Source organism: Delphinus delphis, chromosome 16 (genome assembly GCF_949987515.2).
Source record: "Delphinus delphis chromosome 16, mDelDel1.2, whole genome shotgun sequence".
NCBI classification, from domain to species: Eukaryota; Metazoa; Chordata; class Mammalia; order Artiodactyla; family Delphinidae; genus Delphinus; species Delphinus delphis.
The window spans coordinates 25,279,821-25,296,387 of NC_082698.1; the positions used below are offsets into that span (position 1 = coordinate 25,279,821).

General features: G+C 39.2%; 1 protein-coding gene across 1 annotated transcript; it reads right to left on the reverse strand.

The window, feature by feature from the left end:
- Positions 1-66: 66 nt before the first annotated feature.
- Positions 67-14,707, reverse strand: TAF5 (TATA-box binding protein associated factor 5). The gene is made up of 11 exons (XM_060034142.1): positions 13,573-14,707; positions 11,426-11,663; positions 7,874-8,189; positions 6,936-7,099; positions 6,693-6,828; positions 5,856-5,976; positions 4,976-5,105; positions 3,100-3,264; positions 2,173-2,350; positions 1,369-1,546; positions 67-1,042 (listed from the first exon to the last, which is right to left on the reverse strand). The coding sequence occupies exons 1-11, from the start codon at positions 14,132-14,134 to the stop codon at positions 825-827; spliced, it is 2,406 nt and encodes an 801-aa protein (XP_059890125.1). The 5' UTR covers positions 14,135-14,707; the 3' UTR covers positions 67-824.
- Positions 14,708-16,567: the final 1,860 nt, after the last annotated feature.

Here is a 16,567-nt window from a genome sequence, read left to right on the forward strand (position 1 = left end):
GCTGGTTGTCTTTATTTACAAGATATCAAAAATATAAAAACTGTACAAAATGCAACAAAGGCAAAAAACTGGCAGTGACTTGGTCTAAATCTTTTAGTTTCCCAAAGCAAGGCTCAGTACTGGAGGTAAGCAATTGAAATGTCTGACTTCAAGTGTACTAGGTTGTATGTAGCCATTTTAGCTGAAGTAGAACATGGAAGTTAATTTCTTCACCTGGTTTATAGTGTTTGCGTGCACTCAATCCAACCGGTATAAATTCAGATGTCAATGGATGGTTGTACTTCATCTATTTCTCAAAAAGTAATTGTAGTTCACCCTACCCAGTTAACGTACATTCCACTAATCATGAGCCAAGCAAAAATGCTAGTGGATCATTTAACATAGTACTTGAGTGCCATACAGTAACTACATTTTTACAGCAGGAACATACATGCTCATAGAATTCTTCAGCTAAAATTCAGGATGGTATTATATTACTCAATTTGAACCTTGAAGCAGGATGAATTACTGAAATCAACTGATTTTTTTCTAAACATAATAAATTAAAATAGCATTTGAACAGGCGATGCATCGTTTCCACAAAATCCAAAGCACCATAAATGTCCCCTCCATGAACATAATACCTCTTATTCAACTAACGGAAATTAGTTAAATGTGGTTGCTATAGAAATGTGGAACTATCCTGTTCAGATTTTCCAAGCAGCATACTTCCAGATCCATATAGACAAAACATTCTTTGTAGCTTAAATATTAATCACTGAGGTATTTGCTTTTAGTCTCCCTTTTTCAAACAGTAGCTTCCAAAGGTCTTTAATACCGATGGTTTATTGCGGACTATAAGCTCCTGCAGCTAGAACCAAGTTTCTTCTAGTAAAATGGAGGTGTACAACTGGTGTTGATTTGGTCATATATGTTCCCAACAATAACTCCTGTGAATTCTCAGGTAAATTTATATGCCCAGTGGCTGTAGTAAAGTCATCAGTCTCTAAATCTTCAAATGCTTTGATAGCATCCCATAACCGTACTGTATTATCCATTGAACCTAAGGGGAAATCAAAGGAAACCATTTAGTAGCATCTGCCTTAGTTAGATTCTGAGATTCTGTCAAGTATGCTTTATGCATTTACTTTTTATTTCTGGTGAAAAAAATCTGAACTTGATTAATAACTATTATTCCCTCTAAAGAAGCACTTCAAGCAGTAGTTTTAACCTGAGAAGTCAACATACATATAGGGTAACAATCTGGAATCGTGGCTAAGGAGAAGCAAAACTTAGAAAACAGCAGGACTTAATTTTGCAATGGTCATTCAGTGCTTCCTTTAAATATACCATTGACCCTTTACCACAAAGCCATATCTAGTCATTTACCTGATGCCAAAATTTCACCATCTCTACTAAATCTAAGTGAACAGACTGTATCACTGTGGCCTTTTAATTCTCCAACCATCAAACCATGTCCAATATCCCAAAGGAGTACTCTGCCATCTGTTGCTCCTGTAGCCAGGAATCTCCCATTGGGAGAAAATGTCAAGGAATGAATTGGTCCCTAGAAAAGAAGTCCATGGAAAGAATCAAAAATAGGGTTAAAAATACCTAAGAAAATAAGACAAAAGTTAGAATTATAAAGTTTAGTGGTGCGAATAGTATCTTTAAAATGTGTCACTGGTTAGTTTTTTTTTTAACATCTTTATTGGAGTATAATTGCTTTACAATGTTGTGTTAGTTTCTGCTGTATAACAAAGTGAATCAGCTATATGTATACATATATCCCCATATCCCCTCCCTCTTGCGCCTCCCTCCCACCGCTCTAAGTGGTCACAAAGCACCGAGCTGATCTCCCTGTGCTGTGCAGCTGCTTCCCACTCCCTGTTTTGCATTTGGTAGTGTATATATGTCAATGCTACTCTCTCACTCTATCCCAGCTTACCCTTCCCCCCCCCATGTCCTCAAGTCCATTCCCTACGTCTGCATCTTTATTCCTGTCCTGCCCCTAGGTTCATCAGAATCATTTTTTTTTAGATTCCATATATGTGTTAGCATATGGTATTTGTTTTTCTCTTTCAGACTTACTTCACTCTGTATGACAGACTCTAGGTCCATCCATCTGGTTAATTTTTAAACTTTTTATCTCAAAAGAACCTTGTGCGCTGGAATAATGAAGGTATAAAATACCTTGTGTCCAGTGAAGATCCTTACACAGTTCCCATTCAGGACATCCCAGAGCCGCACAGTTCTGTCTGCAGAGCCCGTAGCAACATAATTAGAATTGGGATGGAATCTGGTACAATTCACATCAGCAAGATGGCCAGCAAATATCCTTAAAGGCTGATAGTGATCTGTAGCCCAGAGCCTTTTAAAAAAAATTATTGAAAACAAAAGAAGGTAATTAGTTAACTGTGAAATGCCAAAATCAATATAGAAACAACCATGTGAACTGTTAGCTCCAAATGGGTCCCACTCACTAGTTACCTGAGGGAAAGCAGATGGAAAGACTGAGCCTAACATTCTTTTTTTTTTTTTTTTGGCCGCAGTGCGGCTTGCGGGATCTTAGTTCCCTGACCAGGGATTGAACTCGTGCCCTCGGCAGTGAAAGCGCAGAGTCCTAACCAGTGGAGTGCCAGGGAACTCCCTAAACATTCTTAAGAAAAACTAATTGACACGGTACAAAAAATTTTTAATTCTATAATCCTTTAGTTCTCTGTATGTACACCCCCCACTCCAACTCCTAGTCTAACTTATAGAAGAGTATTTTTCCCTAGTTTTGGCCACTACATAATTAGTTTCTAACCCAAGACACCTCATCCTCAACTTCTAAGGAGATGACAGGGAAATAAACGTGCTCACAGTGGTTCTAAAAGACAAGGTTTAGCATCCGGTTGGGGAAGGGGAGGGCATGGACTCTTGGTATAGACATAATTGCAGACATAGTAATATTCCTGTCCCAAATTCGTTTTCAAATAAGGACCTATAAATGCTGACGTTCTCAAAATGTGATCCTGAATAACAAGCAAAAATGAGTTTGGCTGGAGTTTCTAATTCCCAACAAGAAACCATTCTGTTCCTTGAATAGGCCCAGTCCTAAGCTCATAATGTTCTTACCGAGCTACTCGGTCGTGGCCCCCTGACACAAAATAATATCCATATGGAGAAAACTGTGTGTCCCACACTGGATAGTTGTGTCCTTTATATCCCACCAAGCAGGTAAATGTTTGAAGACTCCACAATCTAACAGTTCCATCTTCTGAAGAGGAAAGCAGGTAGTTCCTGAGAGAAGAGAAGGTAGTACATTCGATTCCTAGAATAACTTAGTTACCTGTCCAGTTTCTCTGTACATTTGTATATATTAAACATAGCTAACTGACATGCTACATCTCACTTTTAATTTATACATGAAATTCACAGTAGATAACAAGAGTTGAAAGTACTAATGTTAGCTGTGACACTCTACATCTACCGAGCACCTACTGAATGAGGCTAGATTATTTTAAAAACATCTATTAAGAGGAAAATCACAGTTCTTCGAAAAAAAAAAAATACCGAAGAGGTAATGACAAAAACTATGATCAAATAAGGTCACCTGAGAAAGGCTTCTAAGAAATGCGATATGTCACTTAAAACTTCATTTTTTACTTTAAAATGGAGATGCTATTTTCATATCCTGTAAAAGTTGTGTAAGAATTTAAAAGTAAACATCTTTTGGACCAAAAAAAAAAAAAGCCAAAACAAAAAACACTATAGACACGAGATAATACTCTGCCTTCTTCAGGAATGAACAGAAAAGCTGAACTACTCAGAAAGTACTATGGTTTTCAATGAAATCAGAAGTTTCCCTCAAGTAAAAATGTACCATCTGGCTAAATCCTATAAAATAACAAAAATCCTCATTCTCAAAGTTTCATAAGGATAAAAATCTTGATGGTTTGAAAGCTATTATCTGTAAAATAAGATACAGATGGTATTATGATAACAAAATACCCTCCCTGCATTTCTACAGAATGTTAGAGATCATGAAAAATAGGCAAACACATATTTGTGGCTTTCAAATTCCCTTTTCAGTATTCTCTTAGTTCTTTTGATTATACAAAGATAAATCTTCAATTGATAGGTAATATGCCTTTAATATCAGTAATCTGTTGTGAATTTGGAGATGACAGAAGACAGCAGTAGCCACAAAACCCAAAGAAAGAACCCAAAGAAGCAATTCAACCCCTACTGGAGTTACACAAAACTAAAGTTGATTTTTATAACCAGCAAACACTGAAGCTATGTATCCTGATTCTGTAAATTTGGGTATTATACACTAGTACCCCAAGATAAATCAGCAGAGGGCAAGATGCTAAAAGATAACGCACTACTATGTATAAAATAGATAACTAACGAGAACCTACTGTATAGCACAGGGAACTCTACTCAGTGCTCTGTGGTGACCTAAATAGGAAGGAAATCCAAAAAAGGGGATACATGTATACATATAGCTGATTCACTTTGCTGTACAGCAGAAACTAACACAACAATGTAAAGCAACTATACTCCAATAAAAATGAATTTAAAAAAATTTTTAAAGGATAATAAAATAGTTCTCTACACAAAAATACTAATAATAAAAGATAATGGGGCTTCCCTGGTGGCGCAGTGGTTGAGAGTCTGCCTGCCGATGCAGGGGACACGGGTTCGTGCCCTGGTCTGGGAAGATCCCACATGCCGCGGAGCAGCTGGGCCCGTGAGCCATGGCCACTGAGCCTGCACGTCCGGAGCCTGTGCTCCGCAACGGGAGAGGCCACAACAGTGAGAGACCCGCGTACCACAAAAAAAATAATAAATAAAAAAAAATTTTAAAAAAGATAATGAATGATAGGCAACCACAAGATTTTTCTAAAGGAATTTTCCCCAACATTCTCATCATGTTCCCAGTAGTTAACTTTCATATAATCTCAATGTAATACAGCAGTATTTAATTTTTTTGTTTGTATTTTACCTATCTGGACTGAAGCTGGCTCCATAGACGGGCCCACTGTGACCATACAAAATCTTCAACTCACTTGCTGTTTTCTCATCCATGATTCTTTCTAAGACATCATCAGATTCTTTATCTATGAGGCTAAGATCTAAAATGGTCCAGAAATGTTAATTTTTTTAAGTACATTCATTAAAACATTTTAAGGCAATTACATCACAGTTCAGGAGAAGAACTAACATTTGAACTGTTCCTCCTACATACCAACCACTGTGCTAATGCCTCTAAATTAGGTGCTATCATCCCAGTGTATAAGAGAAGAAAGTGAGGTTCAGAACAGTTAATAATATGCCAGAGTGCACACAGCTATTTAGTGTTGGAACTAGGGCTGAAACTCAAATTTATCCATTATATCACCATGTTTCACAAAAGGAAACTACAGAAATATTAAAATAAATTATTGAAAATGTATTATCTTGTTTAACAATACAGTTAGCAAGAAACTTTCTTTAAAATGTAACCCTGGTCTTAGTTCATTTTAGCCATTTTTATGGCTAAAACAGAAAGTACTCTCCCACTATTTAAAGGTTTTTTTTTTTAATTCACAAGCAAACAATCATAAACTGTTAGATTTTTAACCTTAGGGAGTTTTCTAGCCTAATGCCCTCATTCTACAGATGAGAAAACTGAGGACCAGTGAAATTAAACCAGACTAGCACCCCAGTCTCCTGATTGCCACTCCAATGCACTTTTCACTGTTGGCAATGTTATTAGCCGTTTTGACTTAAAGTAAAATCAAGTGAAATTCTGCTAAGATCACAATGTCTTCTGTATATTTCTTGGAATCAAGATTGGTGTAAACTAACAATGAGCTTATATCCTGACAGGTCATGTCAGTTACCTGCTGCTTGTTTGACACTACGAAGCTTTTTGGGTGTCACAGACCACACTCTGACAGTTGAATCTGCAAAACCTCCAGCAATCAAACTAGAATCATCAGTGACATCCACTGCAGTGAGGCCCTGCCAATTAAAAAATATATATGTATATATAATACACACACACACACACACACACACACACACACACACACACTAAATGATACTGTTTTAGGGAAAAAATTATAATCACATCTTAGAGAATATATAATGATAGCTATTTTTCTCATATAAAAGATCATTTGAGATTTCATTCTCCTTTGAAATCAACTGTTCAAAAGCACTTACTTTGAGAACATGTCATTTACCCCTTTTTGCCCTCTGAATTTGGAGTGCATCATATAAAGCAAATGTTAATCATTTTTGTACTTTACTAAATATATCCTCAGCAGCCTATTATAAAGCCTTATGTCTATAGAGGCTTACAGACATAAAGATATGAAGAATTCTTAATAAAAAATATTAAGTTTACATAAGTACTTAAGTTCAAGAGAGATGAACCACATAGCTTCCTCCTTTTTCAAAGGCTAGCAGAATTCTGATCAGTGAAATGAAGGACACATACAAGCAAGATTCTGGTACCTACAAGTCGCTAAAGGTCTTTTAAACATTGCCTTCTATCTATTCTGAGCAATGTCCAATTCTCCTTTCCTAACTGCTGTCTTTAAGCCATATTTATATCAAGAGTTTAAAGAAGAAATCTTCATTTTAGTTAAGACATCTAAGTTACTTTTAATGGTAATCACTGTTTTTCATGACTCCTAATTTTCTCCCAGAAAGTGCCAAATCATTTTACCAACCTGGTAAGCATTGAGGAATGTATAGAAACAAATTGAGGGTAAACAATCTGGCCCAAGGCGTACTCGTTTGGTGGTTTCTTTCATATTCATTATCTTATCCAATTTATCTGAATCTTTCAACTCAGGAAGAGGGATTCTGTGAAAGAAAAACAGACTGGAAATTACTCTGAATATTAAATAACTTGAACCATCTATAACATTGTCTTAAACTTCCACACATGTTCCTGAGGTTTTTTTCCTCACCTGTTTTGAGGTGGAGCATTGGGATCTTGTTTTTTGCTTTTGGATCCGATACTATCTTTTTTAGGCTTCTTCTTTTTAGGTTTTCCTTCTTCATTTTCTCCTTCTTCATCCTCATCATCCAAAGGCACCTCAATTTCTGGCTCTTTTAATAAACCAAAAAATACCTACAAGTCAAAGGAGCCAATTTTTTAAATTACTTTTTTGTTCATTAATACATCCTTTTCATATCTTGATAGGAGGAATCACAATTACAACAGGGTCATGTATATCCTGAAGCAGATTCTGTACTTGTCTACCCAATAGCCAATCTCCCCTTCTTCCTTACTAACAGAACCCTGATTTTGTTGGAGCAGCAGTATGCTCAGATAAAATCATTTCTGTTGCCGGGCTCCCTTGAAGCCATACAATGGCCATATAATATCATTCTGGCCAATAGATGTACACACAGATATACTGGGTAGTGTTTTAGAAAAAAATACTGTTTTCCTGATAAAAAGGGAGAGATTCAGCAGGTATGTCTTTCATCCTCCCCCTTCTGCCTTCCTCGAATACAGATGCAAAGCTGGCGCTGCAATAGCCACCTGTGAGCACAATGAAGAAAGCCACATTCTGAAGATGGCAGAGCAGAAAGTAGAAGGAGCCAGGGTCCTTGATGGCATTGTGGAGCCCTCACACCAGCCTAGGAGGGCCTTCTGCTTTAATTCATTTTATGTGAGAAAAAACTCTTACTTGTTTCTGCCAATGTAGTCAGGGTTCTGTTAAATGCATCCATTCCCAAATTCTCACTAATATATACATCATCCTTAGAACATGAAACTTAGTATACAGTGTAATATTATTCCCAAACTAGCTATAAGAAAAATGTGTAAATTATGTAGATGGAAATGCTACAATTTTTCATAATCTGCATTATATAGTTCTTAGGTTTATTCCCATACCTTTGATTTGTTTGCCTCTCGTTTAGCCTCTCCTGCCAAACTTCCCACCATCGCATCTATCTGTTGCTTACTACGCGGCATCCCATCAAAGATGTCAATGTAGAGGTGCTCCTGAACTATGTTCCATATCTGATTGTTCTGTTTCTCCTGAAGATGCCTCTTCAAGAGTTGGTACGAGTCTCGGGAAATACGCAGAACAAATTTACTTGTTCGAAAATCCAACATGGTCTCATTCCCTTTCATGTGTTCCTTTTTGGTAAGACTAGATAATACTCGTAGGTCATCCTGGTAATAACATTCCTGATCTCCATGGAACCTGTTTCAGTGATTTTAAAAAGTCATTTTTCAATGTAATCGTTAAGGGATCTGCCTCTCCCCCATATATTTATAAACATCCCAGAATATTTTCAACGTAGTAGTCTGAATAATCGTGGACTAAGCTGTAGGATAAGAAGTAACGCATTTCAAAATGATTACAATTCAGTTCTGAATTCATCCTAAAAATGACCAATTTAATTCTCTAATGAAATAAACGCATCATAAACATTTTAAGAGAATTTGAAATAAATACCATAAATGAATGAAAGATAAGCTATCCACCATTGGCAGACAGTCTCATTTGAATGCCACCATTGTTAGACATTTGAAAATGTTAGAAACTTTGCTCTACTAAATTTTATGTTCTCTCAAAACTCACTTTTTAAAACTTTTTATTATGGGAAATTTCAAACACATACAAAAGTAGAAACTATTATAAGGAATTCAGTGTACCTATCACCCAGCCTCTCAACAATAATCAACACATGACATTCTCACAAAACCCATCATTTTTAGTGATTTCGCATATTCTTAATACCAGATATAAAGATTAAATATCCGTACTTTAATAACATGACTAAAGAACAAACGTGTTGATATCAAACAGTGAGCACTCCCATTTACTCACCATTACCAAAGGCAATTAAATAAAGCTTTCAGCCTTGGTGACAATTACTAAATTTAAATGTACTTTTGTTTCTACAAATCTTAATTATCCTAATAAAATAAAATGTAAAGATCATATATTGACACTCACAAAGAGCAGCAAGCAATGCAAAAACATTTAGAAAACAAATTAAACATAAGATATTAGGACTGTAGCTCTGACACATAGCCAATAGATTCCTAAACTGTTACCTGTGCTACACTATTATGACTCATCAAGACATGAATTAAGAGTTTCTGTCTAAGATTTGAATGAAATTAGAAATCTCAGCCTCTTGGTGTTGTATTAGTCGCCACCAATAAGTTCATCTGAGCATGGGTCCTGGCAAGGGCTGAGACTGTCCATGACAAGGACACAGAAAGTCAGTCCCCTATGATATTCCAGCTTCCTATGTGAGGAGATGGCTACACCATGAGACTGGAAGAGAAGGTTTTTTGATGACAGTACTGTAAGAAAAATTAGCTTAGAAATTCTGTCACCATCAGCCATAATCTTTTCTTTCAGAAACACTGAGCTACAGAACATTTGCCTTATATACTTTCTATTAGGCACTGTAGAATAATGAATGAATATAATGACACAGAAGCCAGGAGTCCTGAGTTCTATTGTTCCTCTATTACCACTACCTGTGTTACCTGACAAGTTCTAGCTTCTGGGTCTATTGCTTGTACCAAAGAGCTCTCATTTAAACTGTTAAGCACTGCCTCCTTCTTAAACACTCCTTTTCTTTGGCTTCTATAACTTAACACTCTCCTGGTTTTCTTCCTACTTCTCTGGCCTCTCCTTTTATATCTCTTCTACTTGGTCATCTCTTCTACTCCTTTTATTTCTCTTCTACACCAAATGCTGGAGTTCCTTGAGGTCCAGGCCTAGCCCTCCCATTGACTTATTTCATGCTCCTTCCTAGACAGTCTCATCCCTATCCATCAATATTGCACACACTCCAATTTATGGCTCCAGTCCCTACCTCTCCTCTAAGCTCAGAGCCTTATATATCCTCCATCTATCAACTTGACATCTCTTAAATAAGTCAAAGGCATAAACAAATCTGAACTCAAGATTATTCTACAACCTGACAAAACCAGTCCTCTTCTAGGGTTTTCTACCTCAGTGAAGAGCACCCCTATCCAGCCAGGGGAGCCAGAAACCTAGGGATTATCAATTATACTTTCATCTCCCTTACACCTCCATATCCAATCACTCACCAAGTGCCTCAGGAATATGTCTACTTCCCTTCACCAACGCTATCACACCCTAGTCCAGTGTTTCTCAACAGGGTTGCGACTAGTATCTGGGGCAAAACAATTTGTTGCTAAGTGGGACTACCTGCACGTATTGGAACTTTTGGAATCCCTAAGACACCTGATCCTCCAGCCTAGTCATTACGACAACCAAAATCACCTCCAGTTTCAAACAGCCCAGAGGAAGGAGGCATAATATTACCTTCAGTTGAGAACCAGTACAATAACCCCCAAAATGGTCAATCTATAATCACTGTCCCCCACCATCTGTTCTCCCCACTGCATAAAGGTCCTTTCAAAATGTAAATCTAATAATAACATGGTCCTTCAATGCCTTCTCTGGCAAAGATGTCTCACTGTCCCCAAATATCCATTTTTTTCCTTCTTCCTCCACAATAAAACACCTGAATACTAGCTGTCACATAGACACCTAGGTAAAGACCATATTTCCTACCTCCCTTGGCCATTGACTAATGACATAAAAAAGGGAGAAATATATGTCACTTCCAGGAAGGATGTGTGCCCTCCCTGCTGACTGTAACACTGATATGATTTCTTAGAGCCAGAGAATCACCTTGTACCACAGGTGGAAAATGCATGACAAGGATGTCAGAGCTACAAAATCAACAGAGCCTGGGTCCTTGATAATCAAGGACTCCATACCAGTCCTAGACTGCCTACATTCATGAGAGAGAGAAATAAACTTTTATCGTATTCAAGTCTCTACTGTTTGGGGTCCAGTCACTCTCAGTCTAATCTAATCCTAACACAGCTTCATATTGCTCTTAGGATAAAAGTAAAAATAAACTTTTATTTATGCCACTCTTGTTTTGACTTTTCGGTGAATCTCAGCCAAATCTAATCCCATCCAATACAACCTCCTACTGCTCTGAGGATAAACAAAGACCCTCAATATGGCCCAAGAACCGCCTCCTCCAGCCCCTAATCAACCGGCCAGCTTCCTGTTGTACCACACCCCACCCTCACACTCTGCTCCAGCCACACTTGCCTTTCATCTCTGTACCTACCATGATCCTTCCTGCCACAGAGCTTCTCCTGCACACATGCTTCTCCCTCTTCTCTTCCCCTGGTTAACTCCTGTTCAATCTTCAGATCCTACCTCAAGCATCACTTCCTCTGGGAGCCTTCCCTGACTTCTGCAACTAGATCAAATCCCTCATTTTAGGTTCTCATAGCACCAGGTACCTCTCCTTCATAAAGTACTTTTTGAGTTGCAGTCTTACATTTGTGTAGTTACAGATGCGTGTATTCATTATATATATATAGCTATATATACATATTATATATATACATAAATTCACATACTTCTCAAAGAATGATTTTGCTTCATTCTCATGTTGATTGTAGACTAGTTCCAAATACATGTGTACAAACAGGGGATAAAAGAGTTGGGATAACTCTGCCCGATGGCAGTCCAAGGAACATTCAATGAAGTGTTTCAGTCCACTATAGTATTCTTCATACATTGTGGGGTCTCCTTGTTGGTTGTAGGCTGATAGCACGGCACTGACATCCGGCTGGTCTTCCACAGCTACACTTCCAACTGTTTAAAAAATGAAAAATAACTTTCAGGAAAGTGACCTGACATGCACCAAGAGACTAAGGCTGTTTTGCTAAGGTCCAGAGGTGAATTGTTTCTCAGATGTTTGTCCTTCTCCTCTCAAAGGCTCTTCCCCAACTCAATCACATAATCTTTTAATGGGATTCACTTTGTTTCAGTCACCCATCCAAAATTCCTTCGGTTTGTCCATATCTTAAAATAAAATTTTCAAATCAATAACAGAAAGATTCAGTATTTTTCCTAGAGGTACCTTATTTTAAAGACAAATTTTATAAAACACGGTATGTGCAAATCAAACAATTATCTTAATCTTCTCTCAAGGCTCAGTGCAAATGGCACCCACCACCACCAAGCTATGCCCTGGAGTAACATTTCCAGCTCTCTGAACTACCTAAATATTTTGTAACTGTCCAGCAACACATCCTATCCTGTTACCTTCATAGATGTACATCTATCACTCCCTATAAAATATAAGCATGTTAATGGTGGGAAGGACTTGCCTTATTTATATTTCCAAAAGGCAAATCTATTTTATATGCTTAAAACAATTTCCATAACCATTATTTCAAGGCAAAAAGCATGAGTATTTATTTGTAATATTTCTATCCCAAACAATGATACATCTGTCAATCGAATCAGAGTTTGTTGGAAATTTTTAAGTTGCAATTATAGTACTGTTATGCTTTTTACTGCACAAATTTTAGAGAAGTTCTTTAGAAGTTTACTCTGATGGCCTCTTTTCCTCCCTACTGGTTTCTGAGTTACAATCTAAAAACTAGGTCAAGTTTCTGAAGAGATGAGAGATTACAGCAAAATAACCAACAACATAATTCATCCATCTTATAGTTCATTCACAAAATTCAGCATTCAAAAGATTCCTCTCAATCACATTTGCATACATTTCCACTTATGGGTTACAATGCTACATATTCATACTTCACTTCTGGCAACGCTGCAAAGTTAGGTCTCATAAATACAAAAGGGGAGGGGGGAAGCCTCAGGTGTCAGGGATGGATACCTAAGCATAAACTTATCAGTGCCAGATATTTTACATATATTATATCTAAATCTCACAATAACCCATTTAATAGAGAGGGAAAAAAAACTCTCAAGCTTAGGAAGAATAACAATCAGCATCACACAAGTAAAAGCAATAGAGACAGAAACTGAACTCAGGTCTGCCCAACGCCTGTTCCTAAGTGAATGATTCTCAAACTTTGCCCTACATCAGTACCCCTTGGAAACATTTATTTTAAAACGCAGATTCCCGGACTCCACCTGCACAGGGTCTGATTCACTAAGTCTGAAGTGATGCCCAAGAATCTGCATTCCTCTAAAAGATTTAAAACCAATGTTACTTAGCCTATATTTTGAGAAAGACTGGCTACACTATATTCATCATTCCCTGGCTGTGTGTCCAAAGCAAGTCCCTTGGCCTTTCTCAGTCTGTTTTCTCATCTCTAAAATAGAGGTACTGTCTACCTCACAGTGGAACTGAGAAAAGTAAGATACATAATAAAGTATTTATAGTAAAAGTACGTTAGTACAAAACTGTACAAATATTGCTAGTGTTAATGTATCCCTGCCCAAGGCTCAAGAGCCCAAATGAGAGGAAAGGGACCAAAAGCCTGAAGTCCCCGCCTCTTCGCGCCCACCGTCCCCATACATCCCTCAGCTCAACAGCTCTCCACAGCCTCTCGCTGGAACTGACAGCTCGGAAGAGGGTTTGACTGCGCAGCCGGCGCACCAGGGAAAGGGGCGGGCATGTGGCCCTAGAGGCGGGCCCAGGAAATTCAAAACAAGCCCGCAGAGGTGCAGGCCTGCCAGCCTCTGCCTTCCCGGCTCGCTCCCCTTCGTGCCGGCCCTGCCTCCCCGGGACCCCGCGGCTCACCTTTCCCCGGAGCCGCAGGACCTGTCGCTAAGCCCGAGACGGCGGCGGACCCCGAAGCACCGCTGACCGGAGGGTCGGGGGCCGCAGGGCCGGGGGCCGAGGCGGTGACCCGACTAAGAAGCGCGCTAGCCGTCTCAGCGCCGGCGCCGTCCGCCTCTCCCGGGGCTCCGGAGCCCGCCACTGCCTCCTCCAGCAGCCGGGCCTCACGGCGCAGCGCCTCTTCGGCCTCGCGGAGGTTGCTCTGCCGTAGAAACTGCAGCACGGCCAGCAGAGTCTGTCGGTCGTGGGGAGCGCCGGCCTCCGGAGCAGCGGCGGGCACCGGGGCCGCCCCCGCCGGGGCAACGGCGGAGACAGCCACCGAGGGTTTGGGGGTCCCACCATCCCCGCCGGCCGACGACGACGACGCCGCAACGTTCCCACCGCCGCCGTTGGGGCCGTTGTTGGTTGTGCCGCCGCCACCCTCGCCAGCGCTGTCCCCCGTCTGCGGAGGTAGTAGCGTCGGCGGTCCCTCAGGCTCTAACTTGACCGCCACCTCCGTCTGCTCCTCCGCCAGCGCCGCCATCTTGCGGCTGAGCCACCTTGCGCCGTCAAGCGTGATTGCGTTTTCGCCACATGGAGGGCGGGGAGGAACATTTTACGACAGCTCTGGAGGGCCATTTACGGCAGTAGGAGGGGCGAGAAAGGAGAAGAAAAAGGAATAGGAGCAAGAGCAACTTTCAAAAATGAGTGACAAAAAGACAGGAAGTGAGAGTTGGCGACTGCCTTGTGCTTTTGCCCGATAATAATTACGTTTATTATAGACCAGATATATTCAGGCACTGCGATAGACATTTTACATTTTGTGACCTTTAATTCAACAGTTTTTTAAGGTACTATTATCTTCACGTTACAGATGACTCAACCAAGACCTAAAGACAAAATGCCAGATCAAGATTCGAATCCAGGTCTTTAATTTAAAAGCATATACTATTTACCACAGGGAGGCTTCTGAGATACTGGTAAAGTTTTATGTTTTGATCTGGGTGGCGGTTACTTGTTTTTTTTCAATTTATGCTTTGTAAAAATTAATTGAGCTGCACGCTTACGTTTTGTGAACTTTACAGCATGTATGTTATATTTCAATAAAAAGTTTTTAAGGACCTGAATTTTGTGATTGTGAAATGTATATGTTCTGTAATCGTGCTATGTTACCCATTATTACAAATAGACTGTATTTTAATTGTATATTTTAAAATAGTATGTGCCATTTTGCAATACGCTTCATAGGTTTAAAAACCTGCTGCATATTTTATCTCGTTTGAATCTCACAACGCTGTGAGATAGGTGCAGACAAGAAAAGTGAGCCTAGGACACGGGGAAAATCTAGCAGTTATTCGGGTTGTTGGTTTTGAGGTCTTACTGGCTTCCTTTGACCCTGCTTACTAGCTGAATAACCTGGAGCAAGTTACTTAACTTACACTACCCCAGTTGCCCAACTTCTAAAATAGGAATAATAGTACCTACCTCATAGAGTTGTGTGAGGATTAAATGAGATAATGCATATATGATACCTAACATGTAATAACTATTGGTTATTTTTACTTAACCAACCTAAAGAGGTGTCCTGCAAATGTTTGATAAGAAAGTCCAATCATGATGTTCCTGGTTATCTCAAGACTGAAATATAAAACTAATCTAATTTGACATAATGTAAGATTGTGAAACATGGGGAGGGGCAGGGAGTAGAGAGTGGCGGGGAGATGAGCAAGAATTGGTTAGCATTTAATCATCAGTGGCCAAGAGAAAAACTGAAATAGGATGATAACACTAAAGAGATGAGGAAATTAATCCTTTTCCTCATGATCATTCAACTAATTTTTCTGACTCGGTATTCACTAATTGATATGTAATTCATTGGTAATTAATTGAGAACTTAGATGAGAAATGCCATCAATAACAAGCCCAGGTGTATTTATAATTCCCTGGAAGGATGTTTTACCCATTATGAATAGTAAATTAACATGTTGATGCATACATCAGTCTCATGAATCAGGTCCTAGGAACTGGATCCATCTGTACAGCTGAAGCCCAAATACTGGGACTACAAAAGTACAGCCACCCCGTTTCCTTCCGTGGAGTCTAACTTTTTACCTGGCTTTGTGTCTTAAGTGCCAAAGAGTCTGGGTTGGGACTTCAGCCAAGGTTTCTTACACCAAGCTGAGTGGTTTTTCTGTTACACCGCAGTAGAGATAAGTTTATTGAATGATTACAAAGCCCACTTTTAATTTTTGTTTCTCTTTTCCCCTTCCTTCCTGATCCCTACTTCCTTTCTCCTACTCTCGCCTTAGAATGCTTTAAGAAGTCTAGTGTCAATCTCTATCTTGTTCCTTCATAGGAAAGCTGCTCTTTCTCTCTGGATGTTGCTCTTCCTCTTTGATGTTCTTTCATTTCACTCTAATGTATCTAGGATTAGATTTTTCCCATCTCTCCTGATTGGCCCTTTATGTACCCATTCAATCTGAGAATTTTTTTTTTTTTAGTTCTGGGAATTTAGCAAACATTGTATCTACAAATATTTCCTCCCCTCTATTTTTCCCCTTCTTATACTCTTTATGATGTAGATATTGATACTTCTATCCTCCAGGTTTGTTAACTTTCATATTTTCATGTTTACCCCTTTCTAATACCTTCTAGAAGACTTCCTATACCTGATTTTTCAATTCGATAATTCATTCTTGGCCTAGATCCATATTGCTACATAACCCATTTACTGAGTTATTTACTTCAACCATTATATTTTTCACAGTATTTTGAATTGGTTCTTCATGATTTATTGTTCCTGCTTCATGTAATCCAGTTGGGTGACTTTGTTACCCCCACCGCCAGAACATTCAGCAATGTCTGGACACTTTGGGTTGTCACAACTTGGGGTAGTGTTACTGGCATCTAGTGGGTAGAAGCCAGAGCTGATGCTAAACATCCCATAATGTACAGGACAGCCTCACCCCACCCCAAC

Bases quoted from the DNA above. Each gene is read 5' to 3' on its own strand.
- TAF5 (XM_060034142.1), bottom strand. From the start codon at position 14,134: ATGGCGGCGCTGGCGGAGGAGCAGACGGAGGTGGCGGTCAAGTTAGAG. The intron at 3,265-4,975 runs GTAAAATACAAA...CTCTTCTCTCAG, and splicing joins GCCAGCTTCAGTCCAGATAG to GAACTACCTGCTTTCCTCTT. The intron at 1,043-1,368 runs GTAAATGACTAG...ATTTCCCCTTAG, and splicing joins TGGTGAAATTTTGGCATCAG to GTTCAATGGATAATACAGTA.